The sequence below is a fragment of the Canis lupus genome, chromosome 32 (assembly GCF_048164855.1).
Source record: "Canis lupus baileyi chromosome 32, mCanLup2.hap1, whole genome shotgun sequence".
Classification (NCBI taxonomy): domain Eukaryota; kingdom Metazoa; phylum Chordata; class Mammalia; order Carnivora; family Canidae; genus Canis; species Canis lupus.
Window position 1 is genome coordinate 34,785,603 of NC_132869.1, and position 26,581 is coordinate 34,812,183.

Consider the following 26,581-nt stretch of genomic DNA (forward strand, 5'->3'; position numbering starts at 1 on the left):
GCTGTGTCCTGCAGCGACGGGATGCGAGCAGGTGACGAGCCTGTTGTTACACATCGTGCTGGTGCTCGATGAGTCACCTGGGCTTTCCTAAGCGACCAGGTCAAGGATTGGACCAAATGGAGGGGAAGGAAGAGGGAAGTGGAAGGAGGAAAAAGAGAGTGAGCGGGACGCTGCCAGTGAGTAAGTTGTCGCTGCTTTAGCGTGGGACACCGGGGAGGAGCCCTGGCCCGGGAGAAGCGGCCGGAGCGCCCGGGGCTGCAGGGAGTGATGGGCTCCAGCGCGGCCCGTGGAGAAGGTACCTTCCTGTCCTGCCAGGCGCCGGGGCGGGGGGCGGGGCAGCAGGAGGGTCACCAGCTCTTCCTGGAGGACCACGGGCTCTGGGGCCCGGCCTTACCTTGTTCCAGCATCTGCCGCTGCTGCACGAAGCTTTTGCTCCGGCCTCATCAGGCACTGATCCTCTGTAAGCTTAAGAAATCACGGGGATCCCCGGGGGGCTCTGCGGTTTAGTGCCTGCCTTTGGCCCAGGGTATGATCCTGGGGTCCTGGAATCGAGTCCCACATCGGGCTCCCTGCATGGAGCCTGCTTCTCCCTCTGCCTGTGTCTCTGCCTCTCTCTCTCTCATGAATAAGTAAATAAGGTCTTTTAAAAAAAAAAAGGAAAAAAGAAATCATAGGCGTCGCAGTGGCAGGGAGGTAGCCGCCGGCCGGAGGCCCTGGCCCCCCGACTTCGCCTCTGGTCTCGGCTGCAGGAAGGTGGTCCGAGGCTGAACGGGCGCGGGCTTCCCCCTGCACACGTCATCTTACAGGTTGGAATTGGTGCACCGGGCGCGGGGACCCGGCCGTCCTGGGCCAGCAGGTGCCATCCCCGGGGATGCCACTGGCTCAGTCGCGAGGGCCACGATGCACAGAGCGACCAGGGGCCGGTTGACAGCCGCACGAGCTGGGGCTGGGAGGTCGAGTCCGGGCGGATGAGGGGCAGGCGGGCCAGGCAGCCAGGGATGAGCCCCGGGGCTGAGCGAGGACCGTGAGGCTTCGTGGGGACTGGTGTGCAGGACAGGAGGTCACGCTGCCTTCCACAGGTGGGGAGGACCCCGACCAAGGCAGTTCGTTCCTGTTCTGACCTTTAGCCTTTGCGGCTTCGGTGCTTCGCCCGCTCCCTGCTTTCGATTCATAGTAGAAAGTTAATTTCCCCCTTCTGTCGCCCCTCCTTTTCCTTTACCGGATTTGGATCTCTCGCACATGTTTTTAATAGGCATCCCTTAATCCAAGTATTGCCTTCTGGGTTTTATTCTGTTTTCTTTTCCTTAAACAAAACAGAAAGTCTATGCCAGCTTGGAATCGGCCTTAAAACTGAAGCCAGCCAGTGCCGTTAGGCTGGCAGGGGGCCAGGCACGAATTCGGTGCCCCACGCCACTCGAGAAGTCTGGCCGGTACCACACTGGTGGGGGCAGGGGGCTGCGCCTGGGGGGAGCTGGAGGTTCCTGCGTCTCCGACACCTCTGCTCTGGGAAGAGAGATTAGCACAGACTCAGGGGTCGGGCCGGGAGCAGGGAGCAGGGCTGTTTGCAGGGGCGGCTTTGGGCACATGCCACCGTCTGCCACTCCAGGTGCGTTGAGTCTTTGGCCCGGAGAAGCGGAACCACCGCGAGGGAGGCAAGTCCCCTTAGCCCTGTAGAGTCGTCCTCCCGGACGGGCCTCCGAGTGGCATGTTTGCACGTCCTTTTCAAGAAGCAACCTTACGCACAGTCGCTTCTGCGTTTGTTGGAAAACTCTTGAAATTAAGGCTGGCTGGCTTGATGGATGTGGGAGGAGATTGCCACCTGTGACAGATTTAAGATTTGCTATCAGGACAAGCATCGATTCCCCTGCAGAACTTGTAAGCATTGTTTGTCCACAACCAGATAACAATTCATGTTCCCTTTTTGCCTTGTCTGCTGGGAAGCTCAGAGTCAAGCTGAGTGCTTTCTCAGTAGCTATAACCTCGTGGTTACCCTGTTTATAATATTTTCCTTTCCAGGGTCCTGACTTTTTTTTTTTTTTCCCTTGTACTTAACCGTGGTGTGGGTAAGTGAGTGGGGAAAAAAAAAAAACCATGAGGACATATATGCTGTTTAAAAACAGGTTGCCATTCAAGGCAGAACCCAGAGGTGGTGACCATATGTTCTCATCTGCAGCTCCTCTTGCAGAAGAATCTTGAGGAAGCAGCTGAGAGGTGCCTGGAGGGGCAGAGGTGAAAGGCAGGGCTAGGTTTTAGGTGTTTGCGGAGAATAGTGAGTACGTGGCAGGGGGCACTGCCCCGGGTGGGTCCTGCTTCTGAACACAGGCCAGCTCCTCCAAACAGCTCTCTGTAAAATGGTACCCGTCAGACTTTGCCTTGGCCTGACTGCACTGTTACCCCCCACCCTCCCCCACCAGCATCTCCTTAATTACGTGTCAGGCTCCCGAGTCCAGCGTTTTCCACCACGCTGTCCAGTGTGTATCTGCAAGTTGCAGGGATGTTTGGATAAGGGCTCAGATCTGCTTGGGGGGCCTCCTGGGCGAGGACCCCAAGCACGCCTCTGCTTCTGAGATGCCTCAAAGCCCACAGTTCCCCAGAGTGGTTCTGGCACCGTGTTACCCGATGGGTGGCCTGTGGCTTTTCTTTTGATGGGTAGGCTGTGCCAGTGTTCCTGGGAGCCAAGCGCTCGCTCTCCTGTCTGGACGAAGCCCAGGGGGTGCTGGAAGGCTTTATAATTTGGGGTGAGGACTCTGTTCTGTACTTTGCCGGGGAAGCCAGGGCCCGCACAGATCAGCCGCAGCTGCCTCTTCAGGCTGACCCACGCCAGATGCACAGTGACCCAGATGGTTCGTGCTAGATGTCTTCCAGTAAAGCTGCAGTCGCTGCCCAGACCAGGAACGTCCACGCAGCAGGGTCAGCAGAGCCTGCCCCCGGGCAGTGGTGGTCACCAGTCCTTGCTCAGCGCCTCTTGGCTCTGACCCGTTGCCCGACCCCTTTGAGTACGTGGATTACGCTTGGATTTCTTGGGCTTTTTCTTCCTTTTTTTTCTTTTTTAGGGTTTCCAAAGCAACATAGCTCACATTTTAGTGACCACATTGTTTAGAATATAGCTTATCTCATTGGAATGTCGAAGCATCGAGCAAAGCCAGAGCCGGATGTGGCCCATGTGGCTCTGCTGAACCTCGGGCACAGGCCACTGGGCGCTCCTGCCCCGTCACTCCGCCCTCCTCCATTAAAAGTAGCCTCGGTCCCCTGCCTTCCCTCCTCTAATGTCGCTCTATCCTGGGAAGAGAGGAAAGGAGTGAGGATGCTTTTCCTCCCTCCCCTGCAGTGGAGGCCGCTTCAGGAGCAGGATGGACTCAGGTTCACGTACGTGCTCAGCTCTGGTTGTCAGCACCACTTACTGGGTGCTTGAGGCGAGCCCAGCACCTCCTCTGATGTCTCCTGGGCCCTCCGCAGACAGCGTCCTACCCTCCTCTTTGGGTCCCCCCCCCGCCCCAGTGGCTGCAGGGACAGATGTGGATGCTGACACTCGGAGCTGTTCGGGTCGCTCACGGCCACACAGCTGGTCAGTGCCCAAGCCGAGAGCGCATCCCAGGCCACCTGGCCTTCGAGCTTGCGCTCCTGACCTGGATAAGCCTCTAAGGCGGTGGTTTTCATCCAGGGGCTATTTTGCCCCTTCACAGACAGCTGGCGATATCTGGAGCCATTTGTCACTGTCACGGCTTGGGAGGGGGAGACAGAGGTGTGCTGTTGGCACTTCGTGGGTAGACACCGACCAGGAGTGCAAGCAAGCGGCCCTTGATGCCCAGGATTCCAGGCAGAGACTTCATTGACCCAAGATGAGGTGAGGAGCCGGGTCTAGGTGTCCCTGGCCTCCCTCCAGTTGACACTTTCTGGGGGTGTGTGCTGAGCACAGGGATGTTCCCGGTCTGCATTTCATCACACATGTGGTAGGCGTTTTCTCCGCCCTTAGAAGGATTGTGGGCACAGACCCCACAAGTAGATCTGGGCCCTCAGCCCTGCAGGCCCCTCCTAGAACAGCTTCTGATTTTTTTTTTTTTGTTTTGCTTGTGCTTCACGCACCTCCAGACCCTGTAGAGAAGAGTTCCCAGGGGGCTCTCACTCCAGGAGGTGGCGCGCAGGCGGGAGCAGGGGTCTCCAGCCAGTGCTGAGGCCCGGCCCGGGGAGCCCTCTGTCCCTCGCACCAGCTCCCAGACGCACCCTGAGTAAGCGGCCGCTCCAAATACGTTGAAGAGCCAGAGCGATGGTCAGGCCAGAGGAGGGAGAAGGGGCAGGAGCCTCCCTGGCTCTCCAAGGAGGGATTCGAGTAGTCTGCGAATGAGGCGATACCCCAGCCAGGGTGCCGGGGAGTCCTGTTAGGACGCCGTGGCCCTGATGCCAGGGAGGAAGGCTGGGAGCCGGGCCCAGGGCTGAGTTCAGACCTGCCGAGGTGTCAGATGAGGCGGGAGGAGGGCCGGGTGCCTGGGCAGGTGTGGGCCAGAGTGACCGGAGGTGACAGGAGGGCTAGGGGGTCCCAGGAAAGGTGATGTGGGGTCACATGAGGGGAAACCTCTATTTCAGGGGTTCCCAAATCTTATTAAAAAGAGCCACTGGGGCAGCCTGGGTGGCTCAGTGGTTTAGCGCTTGCCTTCAGCCCAGGGCCTGATCCTGGGGTCCTGGGACCGAGTCCCACGTCGGGCTCCCTGCAGGGAGCCTGCTTCTCCTTCTGCCTGTGTCTCTGCCTCTCTCTGTCTTTCATGAATAAATAAAATCTTAAAAAAAAAAAAAAAAAAAAAAAGGTGGCTTCAGCACAAACAAGGCCAGCCAGGCAGGGCAGGGCCAGTATGAGCTAACACGAAATCAAAGTGGCCAGCTCGTGGAAGGCCTTTCCAAACGCGAGAGTACTTTATCACGTTGGGTCCTGAAAGTTTAACACAAGGCACGAGGGCGGGGATCGTACCACCCTCCGGGAGGTCCCCAGCCGTCTTACGAAGCATCCAGGGGACCTCGTTGAGGAGCAGGTGACCGGGGGGGCCTGACCCAGTAGCCTGGCCTGTCTCCCCAGACCTGCAGCCTGTCACCTACTGCGAGCCGGCCTTCTGGTGCTCCATCTCCTACTACGAGCTGAACCAGCGCGTGGGGGAGACCTTCCACGCCTCGCAGCCCTCCATGACGGTGGACGGCTTCACCGACCCCTCCAACTCGGAGCGCTTCTGCCTCGGCCTGCTCTCCAACGTCAACAGGAACGCGGCCGTGGAGCTCACGCGGAGGCACATCGGTAAGGGCGTCTCCCCATCCACCCCCCACCCCCCCACCCCGTGGCCCCAGCAGCCTCCTGCCGGGACGTGGGGAGAGGGCCCGCTCCCCCAGCCAGCCCCCAAACTCTGTATCGCCCTGTTTAGGGGCCAGACCAGGAGAGTTCACGTGGCTTGGTCAGTCCCATTTCCCAAACACGGATTAAGTCTGAAGATGTGAAAGCCACCGAGGAAAACGCTCATTTAAGGGGGCGAGATGGGCAATCTAGGAGAAGGGCAATACATGCAAGTCTTTTGATAAAAGTACCCCTACGGTACTGATAGGTGGGGAGGCAGGCGGTGTCCGTCCTACACGGGTGATCTTTTGTTAACTTCATACGCGATTATTCTGGGCTGCCTGAACAGCACTGGTGCTAACATGCTGCCTCCCAACACCCAGGACAGAGTAGAAGACCACGTCGTTTAGGGAAGAGGAAGGGGTGTGTGTGTCACTGGGGTTGCTCATAAAAGTATCATGCTAAGGATATTCATAATTTTGTGATCCCCAGTCCCTCAGAAGGCCATGGGGATGGTGACATAGGTATTCTCGGCCCAGAGCCCCCCAGGGGTTGGTCTGAAGGGCTCCAGGGCACACTGAGGAGCTGGGCAGCGCAGCAGGAAGTCTGGTCCTCAGTAAACCGGAGCACCCTGGATCTTGTTCATATTAGATGAGGAAGAGTTCATTTGAAGAGAGGGTTTTTATAGTTAAAAAAAAAAAATTGGAATTTTCCAAAGTTTGGAAGCCGTGGGTTGGGGCCTGTGGGCTCATTCTCCAGGGAATAACCTGATACCCGGGGAAGAGCAGAGCCTTGCAGAGTCCGCCACACAGTGAGTGTGACAGCCGGTGACAAGCAGCGCCCTGCCACCGAGCTTGCAGCCTCCCCGTGTGTCTTACTTTTTAAAAGATACTGATCCTGGGAGGCATACATAGGTGTTCACTTATGCTCTTCTGTATTTTAAAAATAACATTTCAAAGATTACCCAAACCCGAACACATTTCTGTTCTTCTGGTCTGGGTGTCCCCATCTCTACCTCTGCTTCTGCTCTTGACGGACATGACACGGTGGCCCCTCCACGTCACTCCGCGTCTGCCAGCACCCCGCCTGTCCGTGGCACTCCAAGGAGAACGGGGTGGTGGGGCCGTAGTGAGACCAGGAGGCAGGAGAATACCCAGTGGCCCCCTGGTTTCTCTCCCACTTGACGTCGTGCCTGTAAAATCTGGCTCCTTTTTCCAGCCCTCTGGGCCTCTTCCCCAGAAGCGGCAACAGAGGCCTTCCCGTGCAGAAGAAGAGAACATCCCCTGGCTGAGGCGAGGACTCAGAGTGTTTACGTAACTGCCTGCTTGGATTGCAGAGCCAATTTAAAAATAATTTCTGTCCATCTGGAATGGATTTAAGAGATGAAGGAAAAGTGAATGATATAAACCTATGGAATGTTTTAGAAAAATGCACCGAGGGGAGAGAGGTACAGGGGGTGGCATTAAGCCATCCCTGTCGGGAAGGGCTCCTGGGATGCCTCGGGAGGAGCCCCGCAGGTCTGCTGAACGGGTTTCTGTAGTAGTAGCAGTAGTAACCGCTCACGCTCCGCGGGCACGCGCTGTGTGTGGCACAGCCACCCGAGGAGGTACGTCTTATTACCACCCCATCTTCCAGATGAAGAAACTGAGGCTCAGAGGCGGAGGGCCTTGGTAGCGGCCGCTGTCTAGTCCGCGGCGGGGCACGTCCTGGAGAGTTGCCCCGTGCCCTTTCCTTCCGCTCGTCATCTGCTCCCTCCAGCGTTAGGAACCCCACGTTGTCACCCGCCCACCCCCCGCCAGTGTCCCCTGCGTGGGTTTAAGCGTGGGCTCTGGGTCCTGTTGGTCTGGTGAGGCTGGCCCCCTTGGCAGGAGGCCCTGGGGCCGGGGCGCCCGGGTCCAGCCTGACCCCCTGTCTCTAGGGCGAGGCGTGCGGCTGTACTACATCGGCGGGGAGGTCTTCGCAGAGTGCCTCAGCGACAGTGCCATCTTTGTCCAGTCTCCCAACTGCAACCAGCGCTACGGCTGGCACCCGGCCACCGTCTGCAAGATCCCCCCAGGTACGAGCGCTTACCCGCCTGCGTGCCACGGCGCGTGCCTGCGATGCCGGGAGCTGCTTTCCTTTCTCCTCCTCCTGTGTCGCCAGCCTGGAGGTGCTTCACTTGGGGTTTCTCTGGGTCTTCCTGCCTGTGTTCTCCTTGACCCTCCAGGGAGCAGCCTCTGATGGATCTGCCTTTGATCCAGGGGTACCTGCTTGTTGCCTTGCGTGCACAGATGCTCAGGCATTGTGCTTCCTTCCTTCGTGCCACCAACTCGCACAGCATGTGGGCTCTGTGCCAGGTGCTTGAGGGAGGCGGAGGGGTTCAGGAAGCCCTGCTGCTGTCCCCGCAGACCTTACAGCCCAGCTGAGTGTACCAGACAAAGACACAAATGGGCTTAATACAAAGGGGTCCTGAGCACCAGGCAAGCAGCACAGACGAGGTGCTCTTGGATCCAGGCACGAAGAACTCCTTTAGCTGCTGGGACGGATCAGGGAAGACCTCGTGGAGAGGGCTTCGGGCATTGAAGGCTGGTTGGCATTAGGCACAGGGGGGCTGTGGGGTGGGGACCCTGAGGGCATTCCAAGCGGGGGGGATGATATGGGCAAAAGCCCAGAGGTCACGGAGAGTAGGGCACGTTTGGGTGGCACTCTGGCTGGGGAAGGCCATGTAAGAGATGGGAAATGTCTAGAAAGCACGATGGGGCCAGGCCACAGAAGGGCACGAGAAAGCTTTGCTTCTGTTCTGGGGGACCTCTTGGAGGTTTTCTGAGCGGAGCTGATGATTCCCACCTGTGCCCCAAGAAAGGGTATTGAGCTGCACCCCAGAGGGTGGCTGGATAGGGCCACGGCTGCGCAGCAACACGGGTGGGGACTGATCCCATCTAGGCCTCCTGACTTAGAAAACCAAGGCTGGGGGCGCCGGCCGAGCCCCCTGCTCACGGGCACGCAGCCCCGGCCGCGCTGCTAGCAGAACGTGGGCTGTGCCCGGCTGGTACTGAGGGCCACATGTTTTCTTGTCTCGGTGGCAGATGGATAGCAGGGTGATGGGCTTTGGGGCAGGGTCAGCTTAAGCATGCAGAAGGTCCGGAACAACGGTGCCCTGCGGTTTCAGTGCATTGTGGTCGTGTCTGCAGAGCACATCTGTCTCTCTGCTCTCGCTTAGTTCTCTCCAGGCATCCTGGCTCCTTAGGTGAGGAGACAGGTTCAGAGAGGTGAAGCCAGCTGCCCAGAGGCACACAGCTGGTGAGTGGCTGAGCTGGGATGAGCCGAGTGTGACTGCCGAGTCCAGTGCTCCTGTGCTCCTTGGCTCCGCTGGGAGCCAGGGCCCACTTGCTGCCCTTTGTCACCACACTTCCCCTTGGAGAGAATGAGAACCGGAAGCTCTGATGTATTCCTGGCTTGTTGTGGCCGCTCCCTTCCCCCCCACCTTTTTGGGGAGGGCCGAGTTGGCTGTGGTGGGGCTCATTAGCGCATAGAGGGACCTTCGAGGCCAGCCTCCCATCTGACAAAGGAGACACGGGTTTACAAACAGAGAGCGCCGGGTCCAGTCCCACAGCAAGATTAATTAAGAGTCCAGTGCTGGCCTGTTACTAAACGCCACCTTAGCTCACCTTTTGGGTATTTCTAGCATGTGCTGTTGTCTTTATTTTTTCTGATTGATACATTCCTGGCACTTGGGTGGTAGGATTTCAGGAGATTTATTATAAACTTTATTTGTGCCTGTCTCTGGTTTTACTGCCTGGAGGGTTAGACACACATCTTCACTTTGCTGCGAATGTCACCCTGACCCAGCCGTGTGCCCAAAGGCCAAAGTGTGGCCCCAGTCATTTGCTCCTTCCTGGTCTCAGGTGGATTCACCAGGCAAGCCTGGGACCCTCTGCTGAGCCTCCTGTGGGAGCGACAAGCTGCATGGCCCTTCACCTGGCCTGTTTCTACTGGCACTCCTTCTATCTCATGTCAAGGGCTCCTGTTCCCCGGGTGGCCAGCCATGCCCTACACAGCCATGGGCGTTCTGGCTTGGGTCCATAGAGTCCTGCCTTGGCCCTTTTGCCCTGGGCAAGGCCCAGCTCTCCAAACCATCACTCTTATTCTTGGTAGCCCACTTTACAGTTTTCCTCAGCATTCCCTGGCTCTGGGAGCTAGAGCTTACAGGCCGGTGTTTGATCCGCCCCGTGCGTCAGCAGCACCTCTCCCTTGAGGTGGGGATGGCATCAAGGGCAGGGACCAAGGGGGCATGTCCCTAGCATGGTGCCAAGTGGGGAGTGTGTGGCCAGTGCATGGAATAACCGCGTGCCACTTGAACCGTGTGAGTTATGCCATTCTGGATGACCCAGGGGTGGCTTCAGCCAGGAGTGGGGCACTGGACGCACATGCCTCTGTCCCCATGAGCACGGTTTTTGTTCTCTTGGCAGGGTGCAACCTGAAGATCTTCAACAACCAGGAGTTTGCCGCCCTCCTGGCTCAATCCGTCAACCAGGGCTTCGAGGCGGTCTACCAGTTGACGCGGATGTGTACCATCCGCATGAGCTTCGTCAAAGGCTGGGGAGCAGAATACAGGTCAGATCTGGGTGCCACATACCACGGGGACCCAACTGCACATGACCCAGACAGCAGAGCAGGGGCTCCTCAGAGTTGAGCTAGGCCACCCACACTGCAGAGAGCAGGGGCCAAGGGTCAGAGGCCACGGCCTGGCAGGCCATGAGGGCCTGAGCCACCTAGATAAGGAAGAGCCGGGCACTGTTTGCCCAGCACTTCAGTTTCTCAAGCATCGTAAACAGACATGCTCCAGTTCTTCCTCACCATGTCCCTGGGTGGGGATGCTGGCATCACCCCCTGTGCATGGACGAGGGGACCGAGGCCCAGGGAGGGAAAGTGACTTGCCTGAAGTCACATCATTCGTGAAAAAACTGAGCCCAGAAATTGGGCCTCTTGGCTGCTTCCTCATTGTTCATTTTGGGCAGATGGTTTTAGGATGTCCATCTCCAGGGACTTAAGTCTTCATCCCATTGTTCTTCCCTCCTCTGGGGCTCTGCCTTTGACTCGGGGGACCCTGGGGGTCTAGGGTATTAAAACAGAGAGGCAGATGGGAGATTTGGGTAGTCATTAAAAAATGAAGGTTATTTGCCGAGAAAGGTTTTTCTCAGAATTTCAATACTGGTTTAAACATGGCAATGGTCGGGTCCACCTGGTCTGCTCTGTTGTCTCAGACCATTCTAGTTTAGGTTTAGGGAATCCAGTCCCTTTTCCTCCCCCAGCTAGACAGGGGTGTGCGAGGGCCAGGGCCATGTGCCCCTCTGGCCCCACGCTCCCCCTGCCCAGCCCCCCGCTCCTGTGGCAGACGCAGAGGTGCCCACACGTCAGCTGGGGCCAGCGCCTTGCAAGTGACTCCCCTCTTCTCTTCATTTTTCCAGATGTTTGGAATCCATTTTGTTTTGTAGTCATTCTGCACCCAGGCCAAACCCATTTCAATATTGGCACTGGGCCACTGTTTATAATGAAATCCAGATGAGCATGACTTATGGAAAGTCAGATTCTCATTAGAGGATTTCGGTCCGTGAAGTCCTCTTCTATTTACCGTATTTTAGCTGCTGTTCCCTGGATCTGCCCCACGGGGCCAGGGAACACAGCACCTTGGTCTGTGGGGTCTCCATGACATCCACGGTGAGTGACCCACTGACCAGTCAAAGTGGTCAAGCCTGGAGGGTTAGCTCAGGAGCTTACAGCCCAGCGACCATAGCTGGAGGAGATGGGCCCAGGCCTGAAGGCCCAGCCCGAGAGAGATTTTAGCCCACCTTTTAGCCCTGGCTGAAAGCATTAATGGGATAAGAGTGAAAAGTTACAAAATTAATATTTTTCCTTTGGTGGGGAAGGGAACAGTATTTTTCCTTTAGTGGGGAAGTGGCAAAGACCCAGAGAGAGGTCTTTCTGCTCTTCCTACACCCAGACTTGAGTCCAGAGACTCCTCAGGCACCTCAGGTCAGAGAGGTACCCCACAGGCCCATTGCTAAACCTCCACTTGGGCGAAGCGTAGGCCACAAGAGGAGGGCGGTGGCCTCAGGCTAGCAGCCCTCGACCTGGCGCAGCACCGTGGCCCTGCAGTTCTGAGTGCTGGGAAGAGGCCCCTCGGTGGCGGAAGCCTTTCCCTAGGGGCACTGTGTCACCACGCGGGACGCATACTGCCAGCACATCAGGTCCTGTGCGGCCCACCACGTCACCGCCACCTGGCAGCCCTGCAGAGTGGCCTAGCGGGCGGGTGCGGCCCCTTCCCAGAACAGTCTTGCCCTCCTTCCGCCTCTTGGGCCAAAGAGAATAAGGTTTCATCCCTCCTGTGAGATGGCCCAAAGTGGGGAGGGCCCCGGGCCCAGGCCTCTCACCTCCAGCTGGCACCAGCGCCTCCGGCCTCAGCAGATAGCCTTTGGGAGCTCGCCTGCGGCGCTGCGTCATCAACCAGCCTGAATTTAGACAAAGTGCTTTGGGGAAAAGAAACGTGTGGTGTGCCTTGGTTTTTTCCAGTAATTGTTCCATGGCTTGCTCTGCTCGTAAGATTTTCCAAAATAAGGCCATAGATGGGAATTATATCAGCACATGGGGAACTGATGGCATGTGGGCTCTGTCGGCACTGTGCAAAAAACACCCCTCAATCAGACAGACCTACGTCATCATGGCCTGCTGGGACTGGATCCGGGGCTGGAGATGGGCTGCCCATCCAGGACAGATGGGACCCTAGGGAGACCTTTGCTCAGGCCGGAAGTTCTTCACTGGGAGGCCTGTCACAGAAATGGGATGGTGGGGGGGGGGGGCGCAAGTGGGACACCCTAGAATTTGCCTTACACGTTTAACCCTTGAAGGGCTACCTCCTTCCCCAGCAAGAGAACCTGATTTACTCAAGGTTCTTCCTGGAGGAGTTTGGTCCAGTGGTCTTAGCCCATTATTGAGACCTCTGGAGCAGGGGCTAGCGAGGCGCCATGGACCTACCTCTGACTCTGGGAAGAAGACCCTCACCGAAGCAGGAAAAGGTGTTCTGACTTGTATGTGTGTCCTTCTGGACATTTCTGAAGTCTTCCACCCCACCCCTGTCCCTCTGTCTTGCAGGAGACAGACAGTGACCAGCACCCCCTGCTGGATCGAGCTGCACCTGAACGGGCCCTTGCAGTGGCTTGACAAGGTCCTCACCCAGATGGGTTCCCCGAGCATCCGCTGTTCCAGTGTGTCTTAGAGACGCTGGGTGTGAAGGGGGAGGGTGGGGGGGAGGGTGGGCTTGGGGGGGAAAGGCCGTGCAGGAGGTGGAGGAAATTGGAACTCAACTCACTATTGTCAATGAAGAAGAAATTTTTCTTCCTCCATCAAAGCGGCGCCGACCTGTTTTCCAAAACATAAAAGCAAACCCAGAGATGGATTTTATGAACAGCTGTGTCTGCTGAACACATCTGCCCTTTGGCCCCAATTTGAAGGGCAAGAAATGGCTTCTGCTCTGGTGGCTTGAGCAAACAGGTAGTAGTTCACCACCTGCCCCCCCGCCAGCCCCCTTCTGTTTTAATGACAGCAATCTAGGATGTCACTGTCCAGCAGGATATGGCCCTCGGCTCCAGACTGGAGTGTGAAGCTCACCTTGGGTGTTCTAGGTGGGGTGGAGCCTGCAAGGGCATGAGCAAACCTCAGGCCCAGCCCTCTGCCACTTTTAACGAACACTTCAACTGAGCATTCCTGAGCCCCAGCCTTCCAGCAGACCTTGCACCCCAGGAGCGGGGCTGACTGGGGCTGGGGAGGCGGGCTCATCTGTCTCCTCTCCTCGCAGAGCAGACTGATAAGTGTGAGCCAGTGCATTCAGAACATGCGCACAGGGACAGTGGGGAAAGCTGGTGAGACACCTCCTCTCTTACATTTGTCCTTTCTCAACTTCAAACGGTTGGGAGATCTGCTGAGGCTCGGCGCTTATGCAATGTATAGTTTATCTTCTTGTGTTAATCTCAGAGATTGGAATTACGTGAAGTAGTCACATGAAGCAGGAGGCAGCTGTCGCATCACAGCATCTGAGCTAAGGCAGCATGACATGGCGTGGGTCTCCAGTCATCTGTAAGAGCTCACTTGCTATTCTTACGCATCCAGCTATCTTGGTTTACCTAGTCAGTTGCATTAATTAAATGAGCTTGATCAGTATGCTCGTTTAAACGTTTATTTTATATTAAAAAAAAAAATCCTGGGTTTGGCACACTGATTGGGAAGCCCGCGTCGGGGGGCCCAGCAACCTCTCTCTCAAGGTGAAGCTTTTCCAAGTTTTGTTGAGAAGACACCTGCCAGCACCTCTGGGAACTGAAATCAACAGAAGCAAATTCACCAGGAGGGAAAAATCGCAGGCCAATGCAGGCCAATGAAAAGGGCTACTAAATTTTTTTTACACTTTTGAAAATTGCAGGCTTGGTGCAGAGGTCTGCTGTCTTTCCCCTGGGACGTAAGATTATCTAGCTCATGGCAGAGGATCATCAGTGACAACTCTAGCAGCTATATTGTGTATAAGAAGTACTGCTCCCAGTGGTAATTAGCGAGGAAACTATTATAAATTATTTCAACTGGAAAAAAAAAGCCCTCCTTTTCTACTGGCCTTTTGCAGGATCCAGCAGACAGAGTTGCCCCTTGCAATTGGTACTTTATCCCTTGTTGCTGTTTTTTGTATGAAATGACTTTATCCCATCTTTTTGCATGGATTTCTACCAGGAAAAGTAAAGGGATTTCCTATGGAAGTCCTGTCTTCTTCCAGGTGAAGGGGAGAAAGTATGTACTTTGGGCAGGTCTGTATCTCAAATGTGATGACGTTTCTGATGCCTTATGGAGATGTTGGGGCTTTCTGATGCCTCCCCGACAGGATCCTAATGCCTCTGCAGCTCTAGCTGTATGGTTTCCAGGTAGGAGAGCTGCTCTCCATGCTCCCTAAGGACACAGGAAGAGATGGGAGGAGCACCTTGCCAGACCTATATGCTTATCTTTTCACGGGGCTGTTGACACAGAACCGAGACACCATGCAACTCCTCTCTACCTGAGAGGATCAAATACCGCGGGTCCGAAGTTTGCCTGCTGTGAAATGATCTGTGGACTGCTGCTTCCAGGAAGCCACCTGAACCTCTTGGATGTGCGTTCCCGCTCCTGGTCAGGTCTGAGACTCGTGGTGTATTCCAGCGTGACCTCTGCTCGTGCAATCGTTATGCCCTCCCTAAAAGCCACGGCAGCGGTGTCTGCGGGCCTGCATTCTCCATCGGCTTCCTGATCCTGAGGCCTTCCTGGGGCACACAGTTGTCCTCCAGTTACTTGGGAACCAGCTTCAGGTACAGCACAGTTTGGGCGATCCAGTGGCTGCGCTCGGACAGTGTCTCAGGACCCCCGATGCTCAGAGCTGAAGGCTACTTTTAGGAGGCATGACGTTTTAGTTTTGTGTTTCTCCAGAAGCCGCCTTGGCCCCTCTCCTTTCCAGACTAGACCCCTGGAGGAGGAGGTGAAAGTGTAGGTAAGCCCACCTCTGGAAGTTCAGTCATACCTAGAGGTGAGGACAGGCTGTCCTTCCCATCCTCAAGGCTGCAGCGGTGTGTTGAGGCTTGTGTAACATCAGTGTCCTTCATTCAAGTCACAAAGCTTGTTTTCTTAGTTTGAAAATCCTGTTGAATGAATGGCATTTCCACGTTAAAAAAGAGCTTTCTAAAGAACAGTTGATGGGGTAGAGAGAAAATAGGGCCATCTAAGGAGGGGAGGGATGTTGGAGAGCAGTTTGAAGTAGTTGTCCGGGCTCCCTCCCTGCCTCCCCCAGGAGCCGGCTTCTGTTCTCTTCCCTTTCCTCCCCCACCCTCCCCTTCCTAACTTTAGTAACTTAGGGCCTTCCAGCACAAGCAAAGTAGGTAGCTGCCCCAGCGGGTTCGGGTTACAGGCCTGTGCTGGAACATCATCTCAGTTGGCCACCTTCCTGGCGGGCTGTGGACGAGCTGACATTTTGAGACAAGCCTAGAGTCAGGAGCAGGGACTTTGACTCTTCTCTGAGGAAGCACACACATGAGGGCAAGGCTGCTGGCAGACTTTCCCGTCATCCTCATGTTGTCTGTGTGTTTTTTTTATTGACCGTGGTGATTAATTTTTTAAAAAATCATTAATGTATTGGAATGAGCTATAGCACGTATCTTGTGCTTAGTTTCTTTTCTCCATCTTCCCTTGGCTTCCTAGAGTTTGGACGTATTCCAGGGCTAAATGCTTTTACTCAACTGCAGGAACAGGCTTTAAGTGGTGTGTGCGTGTCGCACATGCATGTATGTAGTCTGGGGAGAAGGCAGGTAGGGTTTCGCTCCGGGTCCCCAGCTGCCCTTCCTGAGGCACCGTGACTGTCTCTGCAGGGCCAGAGCTCACCTGAGGCCCCTCTCTGTCGTCCTGAAGAAGGATGAGGAAGGAAGAGCAATCTGGGGACTGTTCACAGGCCGGTTTCCAAGGGGGTTACCGGTAGCAAGAGCGGGTGTGATTGTAGTTATATGCCCCAAGAGCTCCATGTGTTGTCCCCACTTTACTGGAAGAAAACCTCAACACAGCTGCGCTGTACCGTTTTTCTTTTTGTGGCATGAATGTTCCCTTCTAGATCATCCTTTTGAGGAGGATCAACTGCTTCTCAAGAGGGTGGGGAAGCAAAACATGTACACAAGAGGGTATGGTTCCAACCAGAAGAGGAGGAGTCTGATGGAAGGGTGGCAGTCCGTGGGGAGATGACGCCGCGCAGGCAACTGTCCAGAAACACAGCTCTCCCATCAACTCGCCTACCGTGTAAACTGGATTGAGAAACTCGCTCAGTGATTCTGTAATTGATTCTTTTTTTTTTTTTTTTTTTTTTTTTTTTTTTTTTTAATGCTGAAGTAATGTACACTCTAGCACTCTGGTGTTTTTATATTTATGTAATAATTTCTTAAAACTGTTCAAGACAGAGAACTATTTAATTTTTTGGAGAAAGTTGGAAAGCAAAGGTCTCTCCTCCCCAGGGCCGTGGCTGGGAAGAGTCTGGGGCACAGCCAGGTGTGAAGGCTGGTGGAGGGCGCAGTGGCCCAGCAGCCAAAGCCACCACCCTGGGCTGACTAAACACGTGGCAGCCTGAGTCGCCTGTACGCCCTTTCCCAGGGGGGTGCGGGGGGGAGGCCTCCGAACCCAGCCCCTCTCCCTCCTGAGCGGTGAGAACTTCACCCAGAGGGCTGGAGCCAGAGCCACCTGCCCTTCTTCACTCACCTCTCCCTGCTGCTGTGGCAACTCGGCTGTTCCAGACTCTGTGGTGGTGTTGACATGGGCAGGGGGGGTGGAATGTGGAGGATGGTGATTACCTTCACTTCTCAGCCAGCCTGACCTTTAATACCTTTGTAAAAAGCATGTACGTATTTATAGTGTCTTAGATTTTTCTAACTTTTGTATCTTAAGAGCAGAGCACCTGTTTAAACATTGTACCCCTGTTAAAGATCTGTGTCCTCGCTCTCTTTTCCCTGAAAGTGCCCATCTAATAAACTTTTCATTGAAAAGCTCCTGTGCCAGGAGCGCAGTCTCTTCTTGCTGGGGGAGGGAGGGGAGCCCCGAAGGGTACCAGGGGCTTCAGAAATGCCCCCAGCCCCCCTTCTGCCCCACCCAGCCTCTCTCACTTTCCCAGGGTACCACGAGGGCCAGCCTGTCCTCCCGTGCCTGCAGGAGCCTGGGGCTCAGCCCAGGAGAGGTCAGAAGTTTCACCCTGGGTACATCTCCCTTGCTTCCCACAGCTGCCCCACACCCACCCCCTTGTTGCCACCCCTGCGTTGGCACCAGTTGCTTGCCGAAGACCTTCAAGCAGGGGAAGTGAGTGGCACCAGATTCATCCTCCCATAGGCACTGAGGTAGTTTCAAGCCACATCAATAAGTAGGTTTTCACATTTTGCAGCTCTGAGGTGTTTGTCCGTGCCCATGAAAACTCCCCAATGAGAAACACTACTTGGTTGAATTTTCACTTACCCCAGATAATGTGGATTAAGAAATAAGATTATAATCCTTTAGCCAGGCTCCTTCTATGCGTTTTCCTGCTAAGGAACGCCATAAACACCTTCCCTACCAGGAGGGAAGCCTATCTCCTCGGGCTGGCCCGTCTGGACCTGGAGATTTGGCCCCTACAGCCTGTATCAAATTCCGACCTTCGGAATTACTAGTTCTACCCTTCTGTCCCTATCTTCCCTAAGGTTTTAGCCTGCATTTCTCAGCAAATGACTCAAATCATGCCTCTAACCTAATCGGTTCCTTCAGATCCACGATTTTAAATTCCAGCTGCCTAGTAAACGAGATCCAAACCACAACAGCCCCAACCCAAATCGTCTTTCTCAAGCTGGCACCCTGCAGACTCCCAATTTTTATCAGTGGCCTGTTCCTCTCCCCTATCGTCCAAGTCCCAAGTGGTTCGATACCTTTCTCTCCTGTGCTCTCCATCCCCTCCCTTTCAGAAGGGCCCCACTCCCCAGAGGTCCTGGCTCTCCCTGGCCCTCTCATGCCATCTTCTCTTTTTCTTGGGCTTGTGCCTACTTCTTCCGGGTCGGTGTTCCTAGACCACTGCATGCACTTGACATTCCTTCCTGAGTGACCTCATCTCCCCGCATGATTTCAAGCCACATTGATGCTAATGACTCCCAAGTCAGTATTTATAGCCCAGACATCAATCCTAAGTTTCAGACTTGTATCCAACAGCCTACTGGCTACTGGTGCGTGGAGGTGCCACAGTACCTCAAAACTCAACAACTATAAAAAGGGAATTCATCATTGCCCTCATTAAACCACCTCCCTCTCCTCTGGCCTGACAGCCCTGCACTCCTTCACTCCCACATCCACCCAGTCCTGCTCGTCCTCTCTCCCGGCCCTACACTTCGGGTCCTTCGCACTCAGACACCTGCACCAGCTCCCCAACAGCTCCCAGCCTCTGCCTGCTTTCCAGGAAATGCATCATCCACACTGCCCTGTGACCCTCATAACTTTAGATGCCCCCCACCTGGGCCCCAGCACACGCTCTCAAGCCTTTTCACGGACCACTGGGCTCTCCTCACTTGGCCCCTATCTGGCCGTCACAGCTCACTGTTTCAGTCTGCAGCCCAGCAATGAACGGGCGGTGTAGTTCCTTACATACTCCTCTCCATGATGACAAGCCCTCCTCCCCAGTCCGTGCTCACTGCCCCTGGGCCTGCCTGACACCCCAGCAGGTCACCTGAGAACTTTCATGAATGCTGAGACTCAGGTCAGACAACTCTAGGAAGCCTTTCACAGATGTATCGCCAGTCCACCCAACTGTGTGGTAATTGTGTGTTTTCCCCTCGAGGCTCGGAGTTCCTGGAGAGCAGCACTTACAGCTTATTCTTGTACTCCTGCCTTCTTCGGGCCACCATTTTTTGCTGAATAAATGAATCAGTTAGTGTCTCTATCTAGCAGGTTCTACCTCAGAAATATCTTTTATGTCTGCTTCCCTGTGCCCCCCTACACGTGCTTGAAGGAATGCCCCCAAAATACAGTTCTGATTACTGCTTATCACAGCTGTCCTAACGTTCTGTCCCCTTCTAGTCCAAGGATGGCACGCAGCAGAATTACCACCACTCCGTTTATCCACGGCAGAAAGCAGGAGTCCCGGTACTCAGTCTGTTCTCAAGCCTCAGAATCCTCAACACAGCTCTCAGGCAGATCGCGCTAATCAATTAGTTTTGGCTACTACTGCTGCCAGATTTCCCAGGAATGTAATTCTGGTTGGATGCCCTTTCCACTCTAAACCCCTTGGGCTCCTTGATTCCCTCTTGAGTAGGCAGGGGCTCCACGAAGTAGTATTTCAAGGTTTTCTCCAAATTCAGAGAATTTGCCTTATTTGCCACCGTTTCTCTAACTGGCCTATGTGGGTTTTCCCAACATAACCCCTTGCTTTCTCTCCATACCTCTGTCCATGCTGCAACTTCCACTAAGAATTTCCTGCCTCTATTCACCCATCTGCCCCAATTCATACCCTAGCCCCTGGCCCAATTTAGGCCTCAACTTCTTCAAAGTCAGTGGGTCTCCAAGCTTGGGCCCTGGCCAGTAGCTTTAGTAACCACCTTGGCTGGTAGAAACATACTTACGTAGGCCCTGCTTGGACCCTACTGGACCAGAAACTCCGGGGTGGGGCCCTGCTGGGCTCAAGGTTGAGAAGACCGCTCCAAGATGTACTCTCTGCTCTCCCCAGCCCACTCCGCTTGCTCCTTCCTGCAGCAACTGAGGGTTCACAGCACCTCACCTGCGGCCTCGCATCCTACCTCTGTGGCTTGTCTTGCTCCCCCCTCCACCCCCGTCACCTGGCTAGGACAAGGAACTTCCAGAGAAAAGCTGCATCCTTACCCACATGTGCTCTGCTACACATGGAACAGCCTGGTACCAAGAAGGTTCACAATTAGTGCTGGACCCTGAATCCAGTTCTGGCTCTCACCTGGGTAAAGGAACATGTGACAGTTGCTCTCCCTCAACTCCAGCCTTGTAGCCTTCTAACCAACACTGATGACATCCTGAGAGCTTTCCACAGTGGCAGGATAAGTGCAGACCACATCCCTGGGCTTCAGAGGAAGACGATGGTCTCCTACACTGTGCCCTTTCCTACCCCAGGCCTCCCTCAGGCCACATTTTTGTAGCATTAAAGCCACCTGGCTGATGAGAGAAGAGAGAGGCAATGACTGATCACCTCCTTCACGGGAGAGAACCAGGGAGGCCAGTCAGGAACAGCCTTGTGTGACCTGCCTTTGCCTCCCGGATCCGTGACTGGGGGGAGAGAGGGTCTGGACCTCTCGACAGATACAGATAGAACAACATTTTAGAGGAAAAATTTTTCTTCCCAAACCTGTGTTCCAAAGATGCGGTAATAATCATTAGGTCCAGGTTGTGACTCAATTCTGTTCCAACAGGAAACAAGGTAGAATGACAAACCATTAGCAGCTGGAACGAGGCTTAGTGGTGGTCTAACCGAAGGCCCACGAGGTTGCTTTTACCACTCTTAATTCTTCACTCTGCACCTCAGAAAACACCGCAGAATCATGCAAGATGCTTCCTAGCCTAGAAGAATGTGGCTTTAATGCTACAAACACACACACTAAACTCCAAATAAAGAGATCTACATTAACAGCAAGACTCATGATATTAATAACAAGCTAGGTAGTGCCAAAAATACGAAACTGAGAATTTCTAAGACCTTTACTGCAACAGCTTGGATGCCAGAGACGCCAGGATGGATCACTACTACACCAAACCCCAAGTGGAATCTAAATCAAAACGTGAACTTCGCCCTGCACACCCAGCCTGCTGCTTTTAGGAAACGTACAAACTCTGGGAAAGCTCATCGTTAGGGTGTTCTCCAACCCGTCCTGCATGAAGGTGGTAGACTGGACCAGATTTTTCACTTTCTCCACCTAGCGTCCTCTCATAGGATTTGGTATTTAGTGACCGAATGCCACACCTAAATTGTTTGACTGCTTTAAATGTAGGGTGGGGGTGAAGGCCTCTGACTCGTTACACAAGTCTCTGAAGCTCTGTCTCCATCAATCAGAATGTTCAATGAATCAGAACCTCTGACCACACTAGACACATGTTCGCTAAATTTAGCTTTGCATCAGTAAGCACTCAGAATAGTTCATGGAGCTCTCATCTTACCCTTAGACAGTGATTCTTCTAAGACTGCTTTTCCGTGGCAGGCGCAGGGTAAGGGGCACTCCACGTGCTCTCTCGATGGCCATTGTTAAGAGACTGGCCTAACGTTAAAGGAATCTGACAAGCTATGGCGAAGATATTTATCCTCACCTCTCCACAGTGGGTACAGGAAGGCAGCCATATATCACATTTCACATGTTACAAGTAGTCTGCAGCAATGGCCTGACATGCTCGATGGTCCTTGAACCACATTCCATATTACTCAGCCATCCAAGTCTAGCGTCCCTGAATCTCTTGCTTCTCTGAATTAGATGTGGCCAAGTTCTATAAATAGAGAGAAAGCAAACTGGTTCTGTCAATCTTCTCATACTCTGGCAGGATAACATTTTAAAATTATAAAAATATCTATGTCTTCATCACTCTAAAATTATTACATAACACATGATTTTCTCAGGGGGGGGGAGTTTATTTTTGTCTCTCCCTACCTTCCAACACTCTGGACCTTCAAATTTGTGATCAATTTCATCAAACTAGCATATGCAAATCAAAACCAAAAATTCAGGACCTACTATGTGCCTGTGTGTTACACAAAGAGAGAAATGTTGCAGGGAAAAAAAACACGAGTCTCTCACTTTAAATCCCAGACAGTCCATAGTAACTTGTGTTGGCGCGTGCATAGGTCATGTTGGATAGACTGCAACTTTTTTTTTTTCCTGAGAGGGAGAGGGGTGGAGAGGGGCAGAGGGAGAACCTTAAACCGGATCCATGCCCAGCACAGAGCCCCATGCAGTGCTCGATCTCCTGACCCTGAGATCATGACCTGAGCTGAAACTAAGAGTTGGACACTTAACTGAGACCACCCCCCGCCCCCGCTCAGGTGCCCTGGTAAACGGCAACTTTTATTGCACTATTAGCTCATGATCACTCTTCTTAACATGGACCTTTAGTGGACAAGCACTGGACACTTTCATCCCTGTGTCCCCTGGAAGGGGCCAACAGCCCCAGAAAGCTGAGGTCTTGAAAAGGTGAGCTGATATTATACATACGTGGTTGATTCCAAAACTGTGAGTTTGACAAAGTCTCCGATTATTCACTATTTATGCCTAATCTGAAAGTATGGCTTCCCCCAACATATCCAATACTAAAAAACAAAATCATAACACACATTAGTAGACTTTATAAATAAATCATTTTTTAATCACCTGGCTTTGTTCAATCCACAAAATCACATTCATAGCTTTTTCTAATCTGTCTTTCCTAACCATGTGACCTGATGTATTTTTTGGAACCCTTTATGTTTTGAGAAGAACATTGTCTTTCATTTTGCAATCCCAGAGCCAACTTCCCTTACATTCTTAATCAATAGCTTAATGTCACCTCAAAGAAACAATGATGGAATTGGCGATCAACTATGGTCTCAAAGACCTTTACAATAGTTAAGAGAGGGGAAAAAAGAAAAGGAAGGGGGAAAAAAAGAGTCACCAAGCAAGGTAACTGCCAATGTTGCCTGTGATGACAGCTCTTCCTGAATGCTCCAATCACTGAAACCTTCCCTCCTGGTAGCTGCCCTGGTCCAGAACCTGAGGCATTCCACTCTTCCTGCCATTCTTTCTGTAGTGCTTAGAAGGCGGTGCACCGGGGGAGGGGGAGGATGAAACTTGTTTCTGCTGGTAACCTAAGGAGTTCACAGTCCATAGTAGGCCAGGATCAGTTCTTAGCCAGCACCATCCAGTCAGTCTAGAGCCATGGGGCACTAGTCTAGAACCGTGGCAGGGACTACCACAGGGAAGGTTAATGGCATGCATTACCAAGTATCTACAAACACAGAAATAGGGATTTTTTTAAATTTGCTCTATTTCCCACCCTTCCTTTGGAAACGTTCCCTCTGGCAATTAGTTCCCCTCGGGCTGCCCCCACTCGTCCCCCCAGCCCTGGAAGTAACATAGGTCCTCAGAGCTTCACTGCCTAACCTTTCACATCCTTTCCTGGCTCACCCACACTGCAGTATGACTATTTTGGCAGTGATCTGTTTGGCTCTCAGAGACAGAGAGGCGGGAAACTGCCTTGTTTTGGGGGTATAAAGTGTGATGGCAGAGCTCTGACATCTCAAGAGTTCTAAGGAAGAACAGTTTCTTCCTGGCGAGACTAATGCAAAAGCCTCTGGATACGATCATATACTGCTTCAATGGCCCAGAACCGGGAATTCCTGAAGTTCCCTTCTCTCTTTTAAACAAAAACCCCTGCCTGTACCCCCACAACAGCAACCCAGCAAGGTAGATGGGTTTGTTTTCTCTACCAGAGAAGGACACCTTTGCTTCCTCTATCATTGTCTAAAAATTCACACTCGTTTCTCAGTAATTTCTAGTGTCTAGTGTGAGCTGAGACCCTCTATTTCAGATGAAATGTCCAGAGGCATTTTTTAGCTAGAGACTAACCTGAGGTCCACTGACTCTGGCCCCATCTCGACTACAGCACAAATCAAATCAGCAGCTGCACCCTTTCCTGCCATCGAAAGCATCAAAGCTCAGAGCAGCAAGCTCCCTGAAAGCAGAAAGTCCAGAAGTCCTAGGAAAGGTAGCACCAGCTCCTGATCTGCAGTAATCGAGTGTAACTGCAGAGGACATTTACATAAAAGGTGGACCGGGAATGGCGTGGTGGCCTTCTCTTTCAACTTGGGCAAATCACACAGGCTGCTGAGCCTCATTTCACTCCTGTTCCTAGAAATGGTGTATTTGAAAAACCCTCACTCCTTGTTGTCGTTATACTCCTCACTCCCTTAAAATATACCAAGGGAGAAAAGCCCTACTATCTTCTATTAAAAACTAAAAGTAAGGGGGCCCTAGAACTAAGTCAGGTGGCCAACATGGTGATGGGAAGTTCAGCAAAATAGAACTGGGTGGAGCAGGGAAGTATCTCAGACAGTCAGACCCTAGCACGAATAATTTAGTGTTCTTCATCAGATGAAAGGCCTTCAATTTCATCTCTGTCTCCCCCAATTGCCATCCAGAAGGCTTTGGCCACCTGTGGAGAGAAGCATGCAACACATTTTAGGCCACAGCTACACTACAGCTTGTTTCATGAGTCAGTCAATATGTTGAACTGATCAAGGCCTAAAATTCTATTACTGTGCCCTCCAGCCACATATATCAAAAACCCTTGCATACCCTGATGAGGGACTTCTAGAAATTTATACTAAGGATAAAATCAGAGTTCTATACAAAGGTGATGGATGTATGAGGTTATGCACAGCTTCACTATTTATAGAAGCAAAAAATGCACATGACCTAAATGTCCAAAAGGGAAATGGATAAATAAATTAGGACACATTCATACAATGAAATACCATAAACCACGTACATTTCCTGCCAAGAACATGTGTTGCGTTGGTAATAACAAAACAAAACAAAACAAACGACTAAGAGTTTTCCAGCCCAACAGTTAAGAAGGCAAACATCCTGAGTCTCAATGAAAGTTCCATGTCATTCAACATACATTTGAAAAATCTGGGTTTGACTACAGCAATTATATCACTACTGTGTAAACATTCAATTCGTTCCAAGTTAATACCCAATGAAAAGTTCACACTGAGACACTTAATAGAAGTCAATGAGTGTGATACATAATTCTAACAGCACTGGACTTTTTTGTAGATACTCAATAAATACCTGACTGATCGTCTCACCTTTTCTGCATGCAACTTTCTTTGCTCGTGAGGAAGCGTCGCAGCCTTGTCTAGGGGGAAAATATATCTTAAGAAATTCATCTAATAGCACAGGAGAGTCTGGAGTGTATGGATGTTCTAACACTAGAAGATGGGAGACGGGGTTCAAAGACAAATACTCATGGAGTAGTCATTACAGATGTTAGGGAGCTTAAGTCTTCCCGATTTTCCACATGGGGATGATGTGAGTAAATTGGCAGAGGGGTCTTACTGATTCCAGGTTAATGAGACACACTGAAAGAAAACCAAGAGAGGCAAGAGATGGCAAAGAAAGAGGGAAGAGTGAAGAAAGAGGAAAACTTTCCCCAGGGAATTTCTACCAGAAGATGGCATGGTCCCCCAGTCACCAAGTGTCTCCACAGACAGCTGAGACCAGAACATGGAATCCAATCAACAGTTAAAAAACAAAATCCTACTATATAAAATAGAGGAGCACCGAGATGGGAACGTGTTAGACACGATGGAAATTACCTTTCATTTCCTTTAACTTTGAAAAGAGTCTTTCAAAATTCTCCAAATCTCCTCCACCAGTAGTAAGGCTGGCTAATTCTTGAATATCCAGATCTAACATGGGATCTGAAAAAAGGATGTGTCACGTTATTTGCAATTTATCACTCACATGTGTGCTAACTACACAGTCCTAAGGCAATCAATCCTCGCTTTGATGGGAGTCCTCGCTGAATGAATACCCCATGTGTTCCAGCCTTCCCCCTCCTGGGCTGCTAGTTGGCCTTCCCCAATGCAGAGCAACTTCTTTTATCCATACAACATTACACCGAGGCAAAGAATACTGTTTAATTTTTGAGATGAGAAAACTAGAGCTTTGAGTTGAAGTGACTTGCTCAAGGTCACAACTGGTGTGAACTTGGAAACTCAGGTGTTTCCAACTCTAAAGACCCCACTCTCCACTAAGATGCAATGATCAACAATAGATGTCTGGAATTTATACCATATTTTCCCATACAACAAATATTTTCACATTGATTACTGACAGCCACTATGTAAGGTGGGGATAGGACAGATACCAATGTCTGCAATTTACACACGAAGAGGCTGGGTTTTAAAAAAAAGAACTCATCTAAAATTACAGCTACTCAGAAGTAGAGCTAAAATCCTTTATTATTTCTACCACAGCCTGTTATCTCTTCATCAAAATTTGTCTTTAATCAGAATTCTCACTCACTCTCCACTCCATGCCAAACACCTTCCCCTAGCCAGCCCAGCTCACAAGTCTCCTTCCCTAGAATTCATCCCATACTTTTTAGAGAGGGAGAGACTGCACATGAGCCAAGGGACGGAGTGAGGTGGGCGGGAGAATCCTCAAGCAGACTTCCCACTGAGTGCAGAGCCCAAAGGTGGGGCTTGATCCCATGAACCCAAGATCATGACCTGAGTCAAAAATCAAGAGTTGGATGCTTAATGGACTGAGCCACCCTGGCACCTGGTGATTTCATTTCATGTTTGCAAAAGCATTTATGAGGAAAATTTTTATTTTACAGAAAGGGAAACTAAGGCCCACAGAAGCTAAATAACTTAACTCAAGATCATCTCACCACTACTGGAAGAGCCATGATTTGAACCTAATTGTCCAGGACTCCAAGTGTTGGGAGAAGTGTTGGGTGAGCAAGAGAAAATGTTTTAAAAAGGGACTGATCCATAATACTGAATGCTGCCAAGGGGTCAAGATAAGGACTGGGAAGTATCTACTTAGTGGTCTGGAGGTTGCTGGTGAAGTGTTTGAGTGGTAAATAGGGCAAAAGCTTGGTGGGAGTGAGCTCAAGAGTACTGTGTGGTGAGGGCTAGAAAGCTTATTAAAGAAAGGAGGGAGACAGGGGCAGGGCTTGACATGTGTTTTA

At 52.3% G+C, this 26,581-nt stretch overlaps 2 protein-coding genes across 5 annotated transcripts in view; one reads left to right on the forward strand and one right to left on the reverse strand.

Annotated features, from left to right (window-relative positions):
* Positions 1–16,869, forward strand: part of SMAD3 (SMAD family member 3) — a 117,819-nt gene extending 100,950 nt beyond the window's left edge. For all 3 annotated transcript variants that reach the window (XM_072809334.1, XM_072809335.1, XM_072809336.1), the window contains 4 exons: positions 5,066–5,278; positions 7,230–7,367; positions 9,760–9,904; positions 12,440–16,869. In XM_072809334.1, coding sequence (XP_072665435.1) covers positions 5,066–5,278; positions 7,230–7,367; positions 9,760–9,904; positions 12,440–12,563 — 620 coding nt within the window. In that variant the 3' untranslated portion in view covers positions 12,564–16,869. The remainder of the gene's footprint in view (positions 1–5,065; positions 5,279–7,229; positions 7,368–9,759; positions 9,905–12,439) is intronic.
* Positions 16,870–22,174: 5,305 nt separating this feature from the next.
* AAGAB (alpha and gamma adaptin binding protein) overlaps positions 22,175–26,581 on the reverse strand; it is a 52,778-nt gene continuing 48,371 nt past the window's right edge. The window contains exons 8-10 of one of the 2 annotated variants that reach the window (XM_072809337.1): positions 25,197–25,301; positions 24,687–24,736; positions 22,175–24,025 (exon numbers count right to left, since the gene is read on the reverse strand). In XM_072809337.1, the coding sequence (XP_072665438.1) occupies positions 23,948–24,025; positions 24,687–24,736; positions 25,197–25,301 (233 nt within the window). In that variant the 3' untranslated portion in view covers positions 22,175–23,947. The remainder of the gene's footprint in view (positions 24,026–24,686; positions 24,737–25,196; positions 25,302–26,581) is intronic. The other variant, XM_072809338.1, reaches the window with a different exon arrangement.